At 39.0% G+C, this 21,296-nt stretch overlaps 1 protein-coding gene across 1 annotated transcript in view; it reads right to left on the bottom strand.

Annotated features, from left to right (window-relative positions):
* The window catches only part of GREB1L (GREB1 like retinoic acid receptor coactivator), a 130,826-nt gene that overhangs the window by 37,561 nt on the left and 71,969 nt on the right, over window positions 1–21,296 (bottom strand). The window contains 4 exon segments of the mRNA XM_080685072.1: window positions 3,392–3,496; window positions 3,498–3,585; window positions 5,958–6,138; window positions 20,100–20,297. Coding sequence (XP_080541198.1) covers window positions 3,392–3,496; window positions 3,498–3,585; window positions 5,958–6,138; window positions 20,100–20,297 — 572 coding nt within the window.

Genomic DNA, 21,296 nt, shown 5'->3' with positions numbered 1-21,296 from the left:
TTTTTATCTTTACCTTTTTCTTCTTCCTCTTCTTAAAGAATACCTTTCAGCATTTCATATAATACTGGTTTGGTGGTGATGAACTCCTTTAGCTTTTTCTTATCTGTGAAGCTCTTTATCTGCCCTTCAATTCTGAATGATAGCTTTGCTGGGTAGAGTGATCTTGGTTGTAGGTTCTTGCTATTCATCACTTTGAATATTTCTTGCCACTCCCATCTGGCCTGCATAGTTTCTGTTGAGAAATCAGCTGACAGTCGTATGGGTGCTCCCTTGTAGGTAATTAACTGTTTTTCTCTTGCTGCTTTTAACATTCTCTCTTTGTCTTTTGCTCTTGGCATTTTAATTATGATGTGTCTTGGTGTGGTCCTCTTTGGATTCCTCTTGTTTGGGGTTCTGTGTGCTTCCTGGACTTGTAAGTCTATTTCTTTCACCAGGTAGGGAAAGTTTTCAGTCATTATTTCTTCCAATAGGTTTTCAGTATCTTGTTCTCTCTCTTCTTCTGGCACCCCCATAATTCTGATGTTGGTATGCTTGAAGTTGTCCCAGAGGCTCCTTACACTATCTTCAACTTTTTGGATCCTTTTTTCTTTTTGCTTTTCCGGTTGAGTGTTTTTTGCTTCTTTGTTTTTCAAATCTTTGACTTGATTCTTGCGTTCCTCTAGTCTGCTGTTGGGTCTCTGTATAATATTTTTTATTTCAGTCAGTGTATGTTTAATTTCTAGTTGGTCCTTTTTCATATCCTTGAGGGTCTCGCTAAATTTATTGGTCTTTTTTAGGATATTCTTTTTTTTTTTTAAATATGGCACTTTAAAAAAAAAATATTTTATTGATATTTCACAGAGAGGAAGGGAGAGGGATAGAGAGCTAGAAACATCGATGAGAGAGAAACATCGATCAGCTGCCTCCTGCACACCTCCCACTGAGGATGTGCCCGCAACCAAGGTACATGCCCTTGACCGGAATCGAACCCGGGACCTTTCAGTCCGCAGGCCGACGCTCTATCCACTGAGCCAAACCGGTTTTGGATTTTTTTAGGATATTCTTGAAAAGCCTTATAACTGTGGTTTTGAATTCTATATCCAGTCGTTTGTTTTCCTCCATTTCTTTCGTTTGTCATCTGTTTCTTTGCCTCTGCGTTTTCGCTGCTTCCCTGAGTTGGTAGGGTAGCTTTGTGTGCTAGGTTTCCTATATGGCCCAGTGGGTCGGCCTCCCCAGTTACCTGAGGTGGACACTCTTGGTGTACCCCTTTATGGACTGTGTGTACAGCCTTGTTGTAGTTAAGTCTTGATTGTTGTTGGTATCACTGGGAGGAATAGACCTCCAGGCCAGGTGGCTGTGAGGATCAGCTGTGTCTCTATTTTCTTAGCAACTTTCAAATATGCCATACAGTATTGTTAACTATAGTCACCATGCTGTACATTACATCTTGGGACTTGTTTATGTTATAACTGGAGGTGTGTACTTTTTGACTCCCTTCACTCATTCTGCCTACCCCACAACCCCTGCCTCTGGCACTTGCCAATCTGTGTTCTCTATCTATGTGTTATTCTCCTTTGGACAATAGTGACTTTGATATATATTTTCCTTTCTCCTATAAATCATGAACTCTGTGTATTCTTGGGAAGATCTACCAAGCACACATTGTGCTCAATAATATTTTTTGAGTTGAATTTCTTTGCTTTTTTTCAGACATTCCTTCTTTAGGACATTGACTTTAGGAGAACTAAAGAAGGTTAATTGTTAGGAGCTTCGTCCCTAAATGTATAAAGTTGTAGCTATAAATTAGATTCACTATTTCTACCTTTTCTCCATGTTGATCTCAATTTCATAGGAATGATTTTTTTAAACTTTAGAGTGTAATAACTCCCATTCCTCAATTATTTTGAATATAAACCTGGGTATATCATATCTTTAATCCATAAATATTTAACTAGATACATCTAAGATAAGACCCCTTTAAAATATAATCACAGTACCATCATTAATCCTAAAAATTAACCATAACCCATAGGAATGACTTTTAAGAAAAATTGATTTGAGCCTATTTCTCTTATTACTTCATTCAGGAGAAGATACTAGTAAAAGGCTGAGTCCTTCTTCCTATCACTGGTGTGATCTCTCTGGAAGAGGCTGAACCAACAAGGTAAATTAGAATAATTCTCTCCCCTGCCCAACAATATATTGAAATGTAACATTTAATAGGAGAACTATCTGTTGGATTAAGAAACTATTTTCCCTCTCATCAGTTCTATTGGCAATCCATTCTGTGTCAGGGCAACTTCTTAGGTAGCCGATAGGCGTGCCCTACACTCTAGAGCAGCCGTGGGCAAACTACGGCCCGCAGACCGGATCCAGCTGTTCTATCCGGTTCTCTTGCTCTCCCCTCCACTCCTTTACTTTGAATTTATATTAGTTCACACAAACACTCCATCCATGCTTTTGTTCCGGCCCTCCGGTCCAGTTTAAGAACCCATTGTGGCCCTCGAGTCAAAAAGTTTGCCCACCCCTGCTCTAGAGGCAAAGGAACTGTGGTTGCCTCTTGCCCATAACTTGCCCACCTGTTCAATGGACAGAGCGTGGGTGGAGAAGAGACCAACAAAGCGAAAACGCAAAGGAACTGTATGTGATAGAACACATTGAGACAGTTCTCAGAAGGGAGCGACTGTTGATGCCATTGTGATTCAGTGGCCTGAGCTTGCTTGACTGTAATATCCAATATGTCAATATTTCAATACAAAGGATCCATTGCTCAATGGCTAATCTTTATTTTTTAAAATGAAACTCTTATTTATTTTCATTGATAGTATATTAAGCATACAGCTTACAGGTCTTTGGGATTGAAGCCAAAAAACTATCAAGACCTGAATATGTACAATGTTGAGATGGTTCTTCTCAACACATTAATCTCAATGCAACACCCCGTTTCAACCAGAAGTCTGTGAGAACTGATTAAAAGGAAAAATCCAATTGATGGGGGAGCACGAGGGTAACTAAACAGTGATACAGATGAGCAAGACAGAAACATGGCAGAGATGCCACCCAAGAGAACAATAAAATTTCCAGGTCTCAGATTGAAATGAATCAGTTAAAGGCACAAAGACAACCCATAATATTCATGACAGTGTCAGATTACATCATTTTTTGGGGGGGACAAACTATATAGGATGGATAATTTTGTATCTGATGATAACCTAAAAAAACCCACCTAATCAAATTTATGTAGGACATTATTCTCTATTTTTAATGTTATGATAACTATAATTATTAGAAGATAAAGCATTATGTTAGCTTCTTGAATTCTTGCTGTATTTTACAAACCCATGACCATATTTTGTTACAAGATTCGGCCCTGGGGAACTAAGAACATGACCATGTATCGGCGGAGACTCACCGTGCTGTCCAGCTGTATCCAGTGAACCTCATTGCTGGAGCTGATTCGTGACTGTTGGGTCTGTAGAGTGTATGGGAAGGAGCTAACCTGGAGCACCAAGAGGTTTAAAAGCTTCTAGAACTTCTCTGCAATTAATGACTCTATCAGCCAATCCATGGCTAGGTTCACCATGTGACAAAGAACCCGAAATGACACTGTAAAGATATTAAAAGCCATATTAAAACATCCTAATCAGACTGATTAGATGCAGAAGCTGACATCAAAATGGAGGTAACTTTTTAGCTCCTTTTTCTTCTTCTTTTTAATTGGGAGCAGTAGTAGAAGCAACAAACAATTGATTTGGAAGAGCAAAAAAGTGTACTCTTTCTTATCCCTTTCACAAAGGTTTCAGGGATTTTTTCCCCCCTTTCCAGTTTGCTCCTGGTCTATATACCTCAATGTGTAAACTCAGTTATCCAAGCCAAGGATATCTAAATCTACAGTGGAGATGGATCACTTTAGTTTGAAAGCTCACCTGAATGAGGAAGCTTCTCCATCAAAACATGATGCTTATCACTGTCCAATGGTCTGTATTCCCTAGAGCGGCCTCAAAGCTGCAGGGGTCCCCAGGGTGTTAATACCACTCTCCTTCCTCCCTCAGAGTTGCTAGACCAGCGATTTTCAACCAGTGTGCCACAAGAATTTTTAAAACATGCAATACCTGACTATTTAGTCAGGGGCACTGACTTCTTTTCCTTTAGATTGTCAAGTAAAAAAATGACAACAGCGTATACAACAATAGTCCTTCAGTGTGAATGAATCAAAATTATACCCATTCTTTTTGTCAGATCAGCAAAAAAGTATTTTTGGGGTGCGGCAGAGTTTTAGTAATTGGTTTGTGTGTGCCATGAGATGAAAAAGGTTGGAAATCAGTTTGCTGGACTGTAGGGAGGGCTCCTCTTACCGCTCTGCCCCATGGCCAACATTTTCGTATCTCTGAATCATTTTCAGTGGTGTACAATTCAAATTACCAGGTTGCCCTGGAAATACTAGGGAATTAAATACAGAGACCCAATAATTGCTCAGAACTATTACCCCAGTTTCAAAGACTAGGTATATAAATAAGGTCAGCGAGCTATTTCTGCTTATAGAACACTAGAGGTAACTAAATAGGATGTGGGCAAAATTCCTTTCCTTTTTACTTCCTTCTTCATTCCCTCCCTCCTGTACACTTTCCCTCCCACCTCTCTCTCTCTCTCTTTCTCTCTCTCTCTCTCTCTCTCTCTCTCTCTCTCTCTCTCTTTCTCTCTCTCTCTCTCTCTCTCTCTCTCTCTCTCTCTCTCTCTCTCTCTCTCTCTCTCTCTCTCTCTCTCTCTCTCTCTCTCTCTCTCTCTCTCTCTCCTAGATCTAATAAGATATACAAGATTTCTTAGCCCTAACCCGTTTGGCTCAGTGGATAGAGCGTCGGCCTGCGGACTGAAGGGTCCCGGGTTTGATTCCAGTCAAGGGCATGTACCTTGGTTGCAGACACATCCCCAGTAGTGGGTGTGCAGGAGGCAGTTGATTGATGTGTCTCTCTCATCGATGTTTCTGACTCTCTATCCCTTTCCCTTCCTCTCTGTAAAAAATCAATAAAATATATATTTTTTAAAAAAGAATCTCTAATAAACACTTAAAAAAAAAAAAAGATGAGAAGCAAGGGAAGCGCCTTCTTGTCCTTCCCTGCCTGAACCTTGGGGGAAAAAAAAAAGATTTCTTATACCTACATATGGCTCTAAATTTTATATTGTGGAGTGCCAAATACATTCTGGCTTCTGAAAAAAGCACTTTTGCAATTCTGGCATTTTTAGCACAGACCAAAACACTTCCAGATTCTTAATCTCATTGTGTCCTGAAGAACAGAAAAATCTATAAACATTTAATGATAATTAGTGCTTGAGGACTATTTAACCCCTTTAAATTATTTGCCTTATTAATCCATAGGAGCAAAGATACCCCATACCAGATCATTACTGAAAGTTGCCCCCACCTTTTACTGTCACATTTACTGTTCTTTCATTAATAAGCCCACCAAGAGAGAGAATATTTTATTTAAACTGGTAAATTGTGAAAGGTCTCAGATCTTCTCTCAGATCATTAAAGTGGCATCTCTACTGCTGTTAATGGTAAGAGGAAGGAGAGACAGGCAAAGAAAAAGTGAAACAGAAGGAGAGGGAGACAGAAGAGAAGGCAGAAAGAACACAGGAAAGACCGGGAGGAGGAATGGGGTGAGAAGGAAAGCACATGGCCCTTCTGGGAGCTCATTAACCTCAACCTCCTCGTTGTCACGTTTTCTGTGAAGCAGCCAAGTTCCACAATGCCCTTAAGATGGTATTTTTAATAGGAATTTGTAAATTCGCCCATAGTACATTTAAAATAAAGTGGTAAGAAAAGTTGAAAGAGCAAGGAAAGGGTAGGAATAAGCTGTACATAAGATGCCAAATACTAGGGTCCCTGGGTTTTCAAATCATCACCTTTTAAATAATTTATTACATAACTACCACTGCTGTAGAAGGAATATTGCATTTGCTCACTCTGAAGCAATCACCTCGTTAGTTCCACATGGCAGTTGTCATGAACTAGCACAAACAGTGTGTACGGGTTCTGTCTCACTCTTCTCATGAAAACTTCAAACTTGGCTTGAATCTCATTGTCTAGACGAACAACATACTTCTCTGCTCTCTGATAAGCTGTCCCATTTTCCTCCAGACCCAAGTCTACAAGGACACCTGCCAAGAAGAAAAGAGTTATATATAAATGAGATAAACTTAAGTTCAGTGTCAACTTATATACTGGGTACTAATCACATAGAGAGGTTTGCAGAGCAGATATTTTTTCTTTCTTTCATGTTCCCCACCACAATTTTGAGATGGAAATATCAGATTTTCTTTTCTTGAGAATACCCCACCCCAACTCCCACTCCTTCCACAAATGACAGCAGCAAACGATCTGACACATTAAGTAGAAGCAGTTCAATGTAGGAGCCCTCAGTCTAATTAAATTCTATTTAAATATGAGGTGCTGCTGCTAACAGCTACTACAGGTCACTCAAAAAAGTAACACTTTGGGCTGCAGTTCATGGCCAAATTAATATAATAAGTCTCCCTTACTCCAAATTTAGCAATAAAACATATGTAAGAAGAAAAAAAAAGAAAATAACACATGAGGTCAAAGATACCACAAGTAGATTATGAGCTTTTTAATCTAGTATTTTACTCATTTTTATACATTGACATTCTGCACAGTATCTAGAGTATAGGAATACCACAATAAATGCTAAATTATGTACCAAATTAATAAAATGAACTAAATTACCCACTATTAATATATTCTCAAAATGTTAGAAATTATGAAACTTCGGTACTGTATCACTATTTCTGTCTATAATAAAATTACTTCTACATGTAAACATCTAAAATAGTTTTAGGCACATGAAATTATTCTTGGTATAATCAATTAGAAAACCAAATCCTCCTTTAAAATGAAGAGACAAAGTGGTAACTATGAGAAGGATGTGTTAACTAATCTTAGTGTGATAAATATACATAAAAATGTATCAAATCATCACAATGTACACCTTAAACTTACACAATATTATTTGCCAATTATAGCTCAATAAAGCTAGGGGAAAATACAAACAAAATAAGGGTGTACAACCCTCCACCCCCCAGACACTTAGCTGCATGGAGGGCAAGTGAAGCCCTCTGAGATGAGAGCCTGCTGACTCCAGCCCATGGCCCTACAAGTAGGAGAAGGAATCAGAAGGTTGATTTGGGATTAGATATGCCACATTTGGGGGTTAGATGTGGTCCTTGAGGACCAGCCCTCATTTCAGGGGCTGAAGGATATCTATTTAGAATCTAGTATCAGTCACACCTACTAGCCTCAACTGTGTGGAAAAAATTAAGAATTAAAAAAAATAAAACAGACTTGAATTGTTTTTTTTTAAATTTAATAAATCTTTATTGTTCAGATTATTACAATTGTTCCTCTTTTTTCCCCCATAGCTCCCCTCCAACCGGTTCCCACCCCACCCTCTACCCTTACCTCCTCCCCACTGTCCTCATCCATAGGTGTACGATTTTTGTCCAGTCTCTTCCTGCACCCCTCACACCACTTTCCCCCCCGAGAATTGTCAGTCCACTCCCTTTCTATGCCCCTGATTCTATTATATTCACCTGTTTTTTCTGTTCATCAGATTTTCTTATTCACTTGATTTTTAGATTCACTTGTTGATAGATATGTATTTGTTGTTCATAATTTTTATCTTTACCTTTTTCTTCTTCCTCTTCTTAAAGAATACCTTTCAGCATTTCATATAATACTGGTTTGGTGGTGATGAACTCCTTTAGCTTTTTCTTATCTGTGAAGCTCTTTATCTGCCCTTCAATTCTGAATGATAGCTTTGCTGGGTAGAGTGATCTTGGTTGTAGGTTCTTGCTATTCATCACTTTGAATATTTCTTGCCACTCCCGTCTGGCCTGCATAGTTTCTGTTGAGAAATCAGCTGACAGTCGTATGAGTGCTCCCTTGTAGGTAACTGTTTTTCTCTTGCTGCTTTTAACATTCTCTCTTTGTCTTTTGCTCTTGGCATTTTAATTATGATGTGTCTTGGTGTGGTCCTCTTTGGATTCCTTTTGTTTGGGGTTCTCTGCGCTTCCTGGACTTGTAAGTCTATTTCTTTCACCAGGTGGGGGAAGTTTTCAGTCATTATTTCTTCAAATAGGTTTTCAATGTCTTGCTCTCTCTCTTCTTCTGGCACCCCCTAATTCTGATGTGGGTAGGCTTGAAGTTGTCCCAGAGGCTCCTTACACTATCTTCATATTTTTGGATTCTTTTTTCTTTTTGCTTTTCTGGTTGGGTGTTTTTTGCTTCTTTGTATTTCAAGTCTTTGACTTGATTCTTGCAATCCTCTAGTTTGCTGTTAGATCTCTGTATAATATTTTTTATTTCATTCAGTGTATGCTTAATTTCTAGTTGGTCCTTTTTCATATCCTTGAGGGTCTCGCTAAATTTATCGGCCTTTTCTAAAAAATTCTTGAAAAACCTTATAACCGTGGTTTTGAACTCTATATCCAGTCATTTGCTTTCCTCCATTTCTTTCATTTGTGATCTGTTTCTTTGTCTCCACATTTCGGCTGCTTCCCTGAGTTGATAGAGTGGCTTTGTGTGCTCTGTGTCCTATAGGGCCCAGTGGCTCAGCCTCCCCAGTTACCTGAGGTGGACACTCTTGGTGCACTCCTTTGTGGGCTGTGTGCACAGACTTGTTGTAGTTAAGCCTTGATTGTTGTTGGTATCACTGGGAGGAACTGACCTCTAGGCCAATTGGCTGTGAGGATCAGCTGTGTCTATGCTGGGAGAACTTCTGTGCTGGAGACACCCTTATGACTTGCAAAAGCCTCTGTGCTCAGCTTGGATGGGGCGGAGTCTCAGGGCGGAGCAGACGGCATTGGTTTCCCGTCAGCCCTGCCCTAATAGGCCCCTGTGTCTCAGTGTCCCGTGGTAATCACTGCAAGCACCTCTGAGAGAAAGCCGCTCTCAAGTTCCGCCTGCTGCCAGAAAGTCCAGTTTCTCCCCGAATGAGTCTGGGTCCCCAGAGTCTCTCCCGGAACTGGAGTTCAGTGCAGTCGGGAGCTTTGTCTCCCTTCCATTTGAGAAAGCCAGCCGCGTACTCAGTTGCCCGCCCTCTCCGCACGCGCGCCTCGGTACCTCTGCCTTCTGCAGTTCCTCTGAGTCTCAGTGTGCTTTTCTCTTTCCTGACAGTCCAGTTTCACCCTGTATGAGTCTGGGTCCCCAGAGTCTTGCCCGGAACTGGAGTTCAGCGCAGTCGGGAGCTTTTGTCTCCCTCCCGCTTGAGAAAGCCAGCCATGCACTCAGTTGCCAGTCCTCTCTGCACAGCCGTCTCAGTACCTCTGCCTCCTGCAGCTCCTCTGAGTCTCAGTGTGCTTTTCTCTTTCCTTCTAATTGTAGAATTTCCAGTCAGACAGCCTTCCTGTGGTTCTGGATGATGTCCATTTCGTCTTTTAGTTGTAGTTTTGAAATTGTTGTGCAAGGCAGCAGTTTAGGTGTTTACCTATGCCACCATCTTGGTTTCTCCCTTGAATTAATTGTTGACCTAACTTTATTTAGCTAGCTTTTCTTTTACTATAAAACCAGCTTAATTAACAACCATGTGTAATTAACATCAAGATGCTATAATACAAATAGTTCTAACTGGTATTTTTTAGAAAGGACAAATGCTTTACCACATGAAAAATTTGTTTTATAAGAAAAGGTGAACAGAAGGTAATTTTGCTTTCAAACATTTTTCATTAGAAGACTTTCCTCAGAGATTGTTTTCAGTTTCCACCCAGGTGTAGTCAAATGTATTTCCAAAAGCAATCAAACATTTGATTTTGCAGGCATTCTGATTTTTTTAAAAGTGAATTACTTTTAAAACTTATCTAGCAAAAGTGACTTATTGAGGATCTACTCTGTATCAGATATTGTGTTAGGCCTAGGAATACAGCGGACAGCAGGTCAAAGACCTTAATCTAATGAAGCTTATGGCGGAGAAGATGGGTAATTCTGACAGGTGTGAAGTAGTATCTCATTGTGATTTTGATTTTCATTTCTCCCTTTGGCTAATAATGCTGAGCATCTTTTCATGTGTTTATTGGCCATCTGTAGCCTTTTTTGGATAAGTAACTATTCAGATTCTTTACCCATTGTCTTAATTAATTAGGCTGTATGTCTTTTTATTATTGAATTATAATGGGACTTTAGATATTGTACATATAAGTCCCTTATCAGAGATATGATTCAGAAATAATTTCTCCCATTTTGTATATTCTCTTTTCACTTTCTCGATAGTATCCTTTCAAATATTTTTAATTTCGATGGTGTCCAGTTTTTTATTGTTTGTGCTTTGGAGTTATATCTGAGAAACCATTACTTAATCTAAAGTCACAAAGATTTATACCAAGTTTTCCTCTAAGAATTTTATGGTTTTGGCTCTTACATTAGGTCTTTGATCTATTTTTAGTTACTTTTTGTTTGTGAGGTATGGAGTCAACTTCATTCCTTTGCATGTGGATATCCAGTTGTCCCAGCACTATTTTTTGAAAAGATTATTCTTTCCCAATTGAATGGTCTTGGCACCATTGATCTATATGTCTGTTCTTATGCTGGTACCACACTACTGTGATTACCATAATTTTGTATTACGTTTTGAAATGGGGAAATGAAAGTCTTACAACTTTGCTCTTCTTTTTCAATAATGTTTTGGGTATCCTGGGTCCCATCAATTTCCATATGAATTTTAGAACCAGCTTGTCAATTTCTGCAAAGTAGCCAGTTGGGCTTTTGATAGAAAATGCATAGAATCTATAGACCAATTTGGGGACTACTGCTATCATAAAATATTAATTAGTCTTCCAATTCATGAACACAGAATATCTTTCCATTTATTTAGATCTTCTTTAGTTTTTTTAACAATGTTTTCTGGTTTTCGAAGTGTAGTTAACACATCTTTTGTCAAATATATCCTTAAGTATTTTATTCTTGCTCATGCTATTATAAATGGAAATGATTCCTTAATTACATTTTTTGTATCTCTTGTATCATTTTTGTGACTTTTCTGTAGATCTAAAATAAAACATTTTAAAAGAAGCATGACCATATCAAATATTTGCAACTAAAACACATACATTGCTGACGGAAGTGTTAATATAACCACCTTAGAAAAAAAATTTACAATTATTTAGTGAAGTTGAAAATGTACATAATCTCTGCTCCAACAATTCTACTTCCAGAGACACTCTTGTATATGTGTACTAGCACTAGCTGAAATAGGGAAAAAACATAAACAACCCAAATGTCCATCAGTAGTATCTAATATCAATATAATATTCTCTAATACACAGTTCATGTTTGAATTTGACTAATTGTCCCACAGTTGTGTTTTTTTATTTTTATTTTTTTAGGTCTAGGATTACCTTGCCCCCCCCCCCCCGCCGGGGTGCTTCCTGTGCTTGAGGATGGGGCTGTAGCCGTGGCTCACGTGGCCCCTGCTCTCACTTCACGTGTCCCGAAGTTTTCAGGTCTTCCTCAGCCTGGATGGCATGTCAGTGGCCGAGATGCAAGAGCGGTTGTCATGTTTCTTTATTCTCCATAATTAAAACAGACCCCTAATCTTTTTTTTCTCTTTTTGGTTTTTCATTGATACTTTTAAAAAATGCAGGCTGTTTTGTAGAATGCTACAGAATCTGAATTTTTCTGGGGTGTCCTTGTGATTAGACCGAGGTTAAACATTTTTGGCAATTATACCTCATAAATGACATTGTGTACTTCCTGTTGCTCATAATGTTAACCTGACCCATAACTGGAGATGGCAAAGTTTGATTATCAGTTATAATAGTGTCTACTGCCAGATCTCTCCACTGTAAAGATACTGTTTCCTTTTTGTAATTTTTAATATGTGGATGATACTTTAAAACTGTGTGAATATTTGTTCCAAAATGACTTTTTCCCCAATGGTTTAGTATCCATTAATAATACTTGTCAGAATCAATAATTACATTGGTATTTAGCAAAATAGGAATTCTCTAATTCTATCATTTTCCTACATTTATTAGGTAGTACTATTTTGTAAAGAAAGTCTTGCTCTTCCACCCCTCACATCTTTTGCCACTTTTTTTTTAATTACTATGGACTCATGGTTAAAAAAAATCCAATAGATTACAATCTATTGCCATCATTCCTTTTGATATTCAAAATTATCAAATTTGGCCAGTAAAATCCCCTTCAAGCAGGCTGTTATGTCCTTTTGAAATGTCCCTATCAATCTTTGAGTACTTCCTCACTTTTTGAAACAAGATATTACAGAATGTTCCCATCTCAGAGGTCGGACAGTTGGGAATGGTATTTATAAGCCAAGATCTAGATGTTAAATGTTAACACTGATACTGAGATGTCACTGTTTTTAAGACCTTTCTGTGGACAGAGCTAGGAAACACTTAATTTTTTCAAGTTATGAGTTCATACTTATATCTCCAGTATAAATCTAAAGGACTATTCCTTACTCTTTCCCATTCCATATTTGAGGCTCCCTTCTTTCATGTGAAAACCCTGGTGTTAAAACCCTATTTTAATTTAACAAGATTAAAATATTTATGCATTTGCTATATCCTATGAAATACACAAATAGTTTTAAAATTATTAATACCACTCCCAACAACGTAATGATTAAAATTCAAGATTTATTTGCAATTCTTTTTGCCCTTAAGATATATCACATTGAGATTGTACAATAAGAAAACTGTGTTAAAAAAAAACTTGAATTAATTCTTTTTGGTGTGTGGTTATAAATTTAATATGCAGTTAGGTTCATTTATTTCTGTTTGCATTGAATATTAAGTTTTTCTTTATCATTTTAATGAAATATTTTTTGAATATGTAACTCATTTATAAAGATCAAAAGTCAAACTATATGCAAAGTTATACTCATCCATCCCTAACTCTTTCACCTTACATATATAAACTTTTTCATTAGTTTCTGGTTTAGTCTTTATGTTTTGTTTTTGTTTTTCAAAATAGGCACAGAGGTGTGGAATCTGAAAATGGTCAGACATGCTGAGAGAAATATCTTATCTGAGAAGATCACTTTCTGTCTTCTTGATAATTTGTTTATCAGGATCCTATAGGATTAAATAAAAGTATATTTTCTAATAAATTATGAGCAAATCTGTCACATTTTTACAACTCAATAAAAACTGGAGATCAACAGTTTCCACCTGGTAGCACCAACAGATTCTAAATTTTACTTTTGACATGAATGGAAATTTAGAAGGGAACAGTGCTCTTCTTTTATGACATCTTGCAACTCACTGAGTTTTAGAGCCTACCGCGGTTGGGGATCACTGTGTTCCCTGAAGGTAATTAATTTGTACCGGTGGAGCTGACATAAAGTGGTGCCCCAGTCATGGGCATCTTCCACAGAAATAACCAACTCAAAAGGTCCCTGGAGAGAAACTTTCTTGGACAGCCAAGGACTCCAAGCAGCTTGAGTATAGCCACTTGTGCCCCTTTTTCTTTACTGAGGGCTACAGAAGCCAGATGGACTTCAGGAACACTTGAGCCCTAGCCCTTTGTGGGATTAGAGAAAAACATCATGTCCTCTGAGGCCCTTCCTCTCAAAACTTGAAAAGAGGAACAGCAAGGTTTCAACCATCTAGGGGCCTTGAAGGGAATGAAAACAAGAACACACACACACACCAAGTCCACAATACCTTGTGAGTACCAGTATCAAAGGCCTTTTCATAAAGGTCAAAAGTCCGAATGAGTGGCCAGAACCCATCACTAGAAGGAGCTAAGAGTCTCAGAGAAATCCAAAATGTTCAGGAGTCATTAAAGGTGATCCAGTACTCACCTCAATGCTCCATGACCCTGCCTATTTATTTGGAGAGAACAATGTATTCTAACTTGTACATTCCTATCCCTTGACTTTTTAATAAAGAATTTTATTTCTAATTTTAATTTCTTGTTTTTCTCATCAAGAAGATACCCTAAAGAAAAATAAATCTGCTCTCAATTTTAGCTGTTCATCTTCTCTGTGGATTGAATTAATTTCTCCAATGGTATGGTATGCAAAAATATTCTAATGTTTAAAAGGATATCAAAATCAAGAAAATATTAAATTTTAGAGCATGCTAACTTTTTAAGTATTATGATAACAATGGCTATTCCTTCACCCTGGCAGTCTCTCTTTAGAGCAAATAAATAACCTGGAAATTGAAATAGCTGGTTAAAATTCCTGCTAATCACTTTTTGTGCCCTTTGTATTGGCGGTCCCTTTGTCTTCTGGTGGCTCAGCTGGGTCCCTCTGTCTTTCCAGTTGGGGAGGGTTCTTAGTCTGGGTTTGCTGAGACCTGTCTGTGGGTGTATACCTGTGCTGTTTGTTTGGGTCAAGGAGGGAAGCAGCTAGACCTGCACAGAACGGCATTCTGAACACACAGATACCACTTCAGAAGCCTATGTGACTGGCAGATACACTTGATACATACATATCTAAGGTGGGCAAAGTAAATTTCTAGAACGTGGTTTAGACTTAATTTGTTTCTGCCAAGGACTACCAAATCTCAAATAGTACTTCGATGTCTTCCTTTTAAAATAGATTTTAAATTCAATTCAATTCAACAAAATGTTATATAAAATTTACTTCAATAAGTATTAAGTGTCTGCTGTGTCATAAACAAGACAGAGATATTTCCTGAGTCTTTTACTTCCTAGTTGAAGAGAAAGAGTATCTTAGAAGCTGAAGATACTGCAGGGAAGGAGTGGAGGTCACCTGTGCTGTCAAGAGTTCAGTAAAGGCCCGGCTGGCATGGCTTAGTGGCTGAGCATAGACCTATGAACCAGGAGGTCATGGTTTGATTCCTGGTCAGGACACATGCCCACGTTGTGGGCTTGATCCTCAGTGGGGAGTGTGCAGGAGGTAGCCAATCAATGATTCCCTTTCATCATTGATGTTTTTATCTCTCTCTTCCTCTCTGAAATCAATAAAAATATATTTTTTAAAAAAGGAGTCCAGAAAAGGATGAAAATGTCATTGGTAACATTGGTGAGAGTCCTATAAGGGTAGGGGTGGGAAGTGGAGGCCCATTTCTAGGGTGTTGAGGAGCGACTGGGAGGTGAGGAAATGGAAATAACTAACAACAGGCAACTCAATAAGGTTGGCAGTTAACTAGCGAAGGATGAGCTGGAGAGTTAGGTAGGATTAACAGAGGCTTGTTTTGTCTTCCAGAGAGTGAGGCAGGTTTAAATGGATGGAATGAGCCCCAGGGGAGAAAGAAGTTGAAGGTGGTAATGAGACAAGAAATAATAGTGTGAGTGCCACGAGAAGAAGTGGCATTTACAAGGTGGGAGAATTAGGCTGAAATAGAGGAAGGTGGCTCTTTCACTGATCAAGAGGAAAGGGGCAAAAATGGATGTATATACAGTTATCTGAAGTTTTCTTCTATTGGGAGTGGGGGAGGAGAGAAGTTGGTGGCTTGATCATTTGCTAAGAGAGAAAGTTTAAGTTGGAAGTTTGAGTGACAGAGTCTGCAATAGCCAGTGTGGAAAATGGGAGAAAGAGCTAACCAAAGAACCAAAAAGAATTTATGATGGCATCAATCGGAAAGGTTGATTCCCCCCCGCCCTGCACCCTGACAGTGTTTGTAAGAAAAGGAGTCTGTGGTCTGACATTAGGGATATTAGAATTAAGGATTCCAGGATCCAGCAGGGTCTGGATATGACTAGAGAGCAGGTAACTGAGGAGGAGTGCAGGTAAAGGTGTTTGAGGATGAGGAATGTACGGTACTGAGACTAGGATATTGACTAGTTGTCCACCTGGATAGAAAGTACCTCCGGATCTTGGGAAGACTTGAGAGGAAAAGCATGCTGGGTGTTTTGTAGAGTGGTTGGGGGTAGCTAAAGAGCAGAATCGGATTCTGGAAATGTGGGGAGAAGGAAAGTTCAAGGTAGGAAAGAAGAAGGGAAAGAGAGAATGAAGAGCACCAATACAGAAATGAGAGCTGAGAAAGCATCCAAGATAAATTTTGTCATCTTGAACTATTTTGCCTGGAGTTGACCATGAATATTACAGTATTTACATGGTTTCTTAGCAAAATATAGGATATAAACTCTTTTTTCCAATTGAGAAGTTAAAAAACATATAGGAGGATAACCTGCAGAGCTCATTTAAGCTTGCATTTTGTCTACACTCAACAAAAGCAAAATAAATCTATTATCTGAACTGAAAAAAAAAAAAAAAAAAAAAGAAAAGAAAAGAAAAGAAATACCTCCGGATGGAGGCAGGTTGGGAGGCAGAGAAGACTGTAAGCCAGGTGCCATCTTCTATACACCTGGCATGGGCACTGGGCTCACTACTTATTTGGAAATTGACTTTAAGAATGCTAACTTTAGGTACCTGTTCAATAATATTTGTACAAAGGAATCTCTGGTGTTTTCTGATTCCACTTCAGGACAGAGTGATTTCTTAGTACTTTCTCCCTCCCTCCCGCCTCCGTCCCTGCCCAATAAATACTGCCTTTCTTTTGCTTAAACTTTAGGTGACTGACAAGGAGGTATAAGGTTAATGAGACCAGGAAAATATACTTTAGAATGTGAAAATGCCTTCATCTATCTTTTCATTTCCCTTTCTAACCTCTACTACCACCTTGGAACTTCCTTACATCCATTTGGATAGAATAATGTATCTACCTATCAGCAGGTGAAAATGTCTCTCTGGTTCTTTTATAGTCAGGCATGTGTTGAGGTGTCAAATTGGCGTCCTTCCCCTGAACTGATAAAGCTTCCGTGACTGCATACTACCTGCGACTCCCATTCGCTGGGGCTCCCACCTACACCATTTTAAAAGCAGAATAGAGGAAAGTGTGAACAGTCACTAAGACTCCCTGGTTTCATCCCACCCACCTTGAATTGAAAGTGCCTTGCATTTTTAATGCATGGATACCTAGTTTATAGAACTCAGGGTCTCCTGAATTAGAAGAATTATGTCACAACATCAAATTTTTTAAAAATGAAACTGCTACTTCTGCATTGATCACTCCAGTCCATTTTGGGCAGACTTACAAATGTTTAACACATTTCATTTCTTTTTTAATTCCTTAAATTCTTTCCATAACATTTTCTTTTCCTCCCTGCCTCCCTTCCTGAATTAGACTGTAGCTGAGGTATCAAGTGCTTTGCCTTAGTGCTGGGTCTGCAGCAACGTGATGGTTTCTATTTTCACCTTTTTTTTTCAGCCACACAAGGGCTGCCAAGGACGTGGCCTTTCTGCGTGCCCTGGCTACCTCTCCCTGCCTTGTGCTTTTCCTGGCAGGCTGGCTGCTGAATGCTTCCTTTAGGGAAAGGCAAATGGAACCAGAGAGCAGAGCACTTGAACATTGTTTCTCCCCCTGCCTGTCCCTCCTCTTCCTCACTCTCGCCTCCATTCAAACATTAGTTGAGCACTTACTGCTGCCAGGCCCCAGAGAGGCACCACGTTAGCCACTACCCTCTGTGAACTTAGGCAACTGAAGCTCTCCTTGAGTCACATGGCAAAACTTGAGGAAACTGAGTCAGGTGATTTCTTGAGAATCCTTTCTATTTTTGTATCTGTGATTTTTTAAAGCGTTATTTTAGTGAATAACCTCTTGCTAACTATTTACTCTGCTCTAGATAATTTCTCTTTACATCTTAACATCCTTATGGTCCTTCCTGTTCCTCTTATCAATTGTTGTGTATTCTAAGAATATGAAGGTATTAAAATATCAAAGCAAGTAAATTTTGGTGTGTTATGTATGATATGGAATATTATACATTCATCAAGAATGATACTTACAGCCCGGCCAATGTGGCATCGACCTATGAACCAGGAGGTCACAGTTCAAATCCCGGTCAGGCACATGCCTGGGTTGTGGGCTCATCCTCAGTGTGAGGCATGTAGGAGGCAGCTGATCAATGACTCTCTCTCATCATTGATGTTTCTCTCTCTCTCTCTTCCTCTCTGAAATCAATAAAAATATATTTTAAAAAAAGAATGATGCTTACAAAAGCTTTTAATGACATGGGAAAATGTGTGTACTATAATGTCAGGTAAAAACAGACACAGGCAGAGAAGAAAGCCTGGAACACCAGCGACTGAGTCAAGTGAACACCTACATTTTAACAAGTGGTTATTTTTGAAAGGTGGGGTTATAAACGTGTGAATGTTCCTACTTGCTTTTATTTTTCAAAATAAAGAATACTATCACTACTATGTTTCTCTATAATAAAAATGAATGCAGTTATTTAAAAACATATAGAAGTGATTGTTTTGGCAACAAAAATTTCAGTATGTATACTAACGTCAAACTTGAATACTTTAAAAAATATGCTTTGCCTTGAATTTTTCAAATCTGTGCATAACATTGATTTTTTTGAATTCCAAGCTTAGGTAACTAGTCAAATTCCGGAGCCTTTCTGAGAAAGGATAATCCTAAAATACTTACTTTAGAAAAATCTGAAGGCATTGAAAAGGGAAAAGGAAGGACCTATATAATTTCTTCATCTGTCAAAACTGCACAGTTTTATTTAGAGTCTTGCATTTATCAAGAGAGGTGAAAGCACAGGTCATCAAGAGGTCATTTCAGGAAAAGGCTCACAGAGAGCACAACTGCTGACCAGGGATGAGCTCACCACTTGAAACAGGTGCGATGAGTTTGCTCAAGCACGATTTGGGATATCAGATCACAGACTCAGGAAGGCCACAGATGCCAATTGGTACAAGTAAAATACCTACAAGAGAAGGCACTCCTTCCATGATATGGAAGTGGAAAATCCATAAGAAGTAAAGCATCTGGTCAATGCTTACGTAGTGTGACTAAAGTCCATGCATTTCCCTCAATGGAGGGGGGCAGAAAGAAAATGCAGTAATAGCCAGTAGCTGTGGGAGCCTAGAACTCACTCTGGTTTCTGGGAGAGCTATAAGAGAAGGTGTTTGATCTTCTCTGGCTAATCACCTATAAGTCAATCCAACAGGTTTTGTAACAGGGCAACAGGTCATTTTGTAACTTGACATTCAGAATTTTAGAGGCACAGTTAGGCCTCCAGAAGGCATGGACTTTACATGTGGCAGTTATAGAGGGAAAAAAATCTACTGTCAGCTCATTTGGCCCATGGAACTAACAAAAGATTTCTTACAAAGCTGTGCTACTCAAAGTGTGGTCCTCAGACCAGCAGCACTGGCATTTCCTGGGAGCTTGTTAAAAAGCAGAATCTACAGTCCACGCAGACCCACTGAGGGGGAATCTGCATTTTAACAAGATGCCCAGGTGATCTGTAGCTACACTAACATCTAAGGAGCAACTGTGTGATAGGCACAAAACATAAAACCTACACTTTAAGCTCCTCTAAATTCTTCTGCCTCCTACCATTTTCAATATATGGAAAAAATTATATATTTTTACTGTGGCAAAGATGTATCCTCCAGCTAAAATGGTGTGTGTGTGTGTTGCCCTCAGCTAAGGTACTAAGAAGCAACTTGACATTAATAATTTCCTTTTCAAACTGAGTTTACAAAGGCAAGACTTTTCTAAATTCTTTACTGCTTCTTATCATTCTAAGCAAATTTTATAGTTAAAAGGGATATTACCACAGATTTCTAGATTTTTGCTCTCTACCTTTTCATATTAACTGGGAAAATAATTTTCTTCTATACTTATTCTCTTAAAGTCATTAGGAGAAATTTCAACTATATTTTCCATTGAGGCTTCTCGTTATTGACATGGGGGATGGTGTTTTGCTCTCTGGGTTGAAAATGTACTGGTAGTGTGCTAAATGGGTAAGAATCCACTGAGGGGTATGTGACCTATCCAAGCCATAGAAGGAGTTCAGGAGGTATAGACCCCATCATCCCATGCAAGGCTATCCTCAAATGAGTGACCAGTATCTTGTCCATTGATGCCACCATGGACTTCACAGTATCAGGCAAACATGTACTTCAATTTACCCTTGACCAAGGAGGGAAAAGGCCAGACTACTTTGAGAGAAAACTTACAGATAAATTTGAATAACGTTTACTGTAAAAAAGGATGGAATTGTCCTAAAAACATTTGGATTAAGTAAAGAAGTAGAGGAAATGTAAGGCTGAATCTAGGTAGGGTCCTCTTTGAAAGTTCCGTCTTACCTGATTGTCGAATCCGTTGAAGAGTCTGCTGCACCAGAACCTCTGATCTCGGGACAATGATGATGAAGTCCACTTTGCTGAAGTGGCCGAGGTCCAGGCTCTGGCTGCCGCTGTCTGCTATAGCACACACCTGGGATAAGAGTTTTCTGGCAACTGTAAGCTGTGGTTGATAAATTTGGAAGGTTTCATTATCTATATCTAAAATAAAAAAAGTTATAGGAGGAAGATTAATTCACTTCTGTAATGGCCACCGTGAATCAATGAGGACATATAACACACACACACACACACACACACACACACACACACACACACACACACAGAGTAAAGTAATGCTCTATCACCAAGAGCTCTCGCTTTCTACTTTTACTCTCTATTGCATTTAATAGATTTGTCTATTTTCCCTGAAAACTTGGTTGAAAGGATGTGATCAAGAATGGATGTGGTAATTTTACAAATGTAATATTTTAAAATCAATTGTGAATAAATTGTCTAATAAATCACTAACTCAACACTTTTCCCCCACCCTGAGGAGGAAGGGGGGTACAGACCATACTCTCTCAGCTGGAGCCAGGACTTATCTCTGGAAAGGGGAGGAAAGAGTTTCCAGTTTTCTTTAGGAATATCAGCTCAGGTCAGGTGCCCTCGTTCAGGGAAGGAGGCAATGTCCTAACCACAATAATGATGAGTTCCTCTGAGCTTTTCTGGGTGGCACCACAGTAAACATTTCCTCTCCAGCAAGCCCACTGCAACATGATTTAAAATACTCCTCCCAGTGACGGCCTAACATAGGTCATGAAGACACTACCTTCACCTTTTTCACACTTGACTTTGCCAGTGCTTGTGACCTGGCAGATCTAGGCGATTGTGGTCAACTCCAGCGCTGACACTTGTACTATTTGAAGAGACTCATGACACAGCCAGCTGGCCACTCAATAGGTGACACATTAGAAAAACATTGCCCAGATACTCTAAGTATGTCAGTAGCTTTTTATTACAAGTTATAACCAAGCAATCAATCTCTCTTATACGTGCATGCATGCACGGACGCAATGAGACAGGCTTAGTCAGCTAAATGCCTGAGCAGGCAACATCCAATATTTATTGAAAAGGCTGCTTTTTATCAGAAACACATGTGGAAGTCTCACTGGCACACACAAGGGCCCAATTAACCGGTGCTAACCAATACTCTCTAAA

The sequence above is a fragment of the Plecotus auritus genome (genome assembly GCF_963455305.1).
Source record: "Plecotus auritus genome assembly, chromosome: 8".
Lineage (NCBI taxonomy): Eukaryota > Metazoa > Chordata > Mammalia > Chiroptera > Vespertilionidae > Plecotus > Plecotus auritus.
This window is presented reverse-complemented; position numbering and strand designations above follow the sequence as displayed.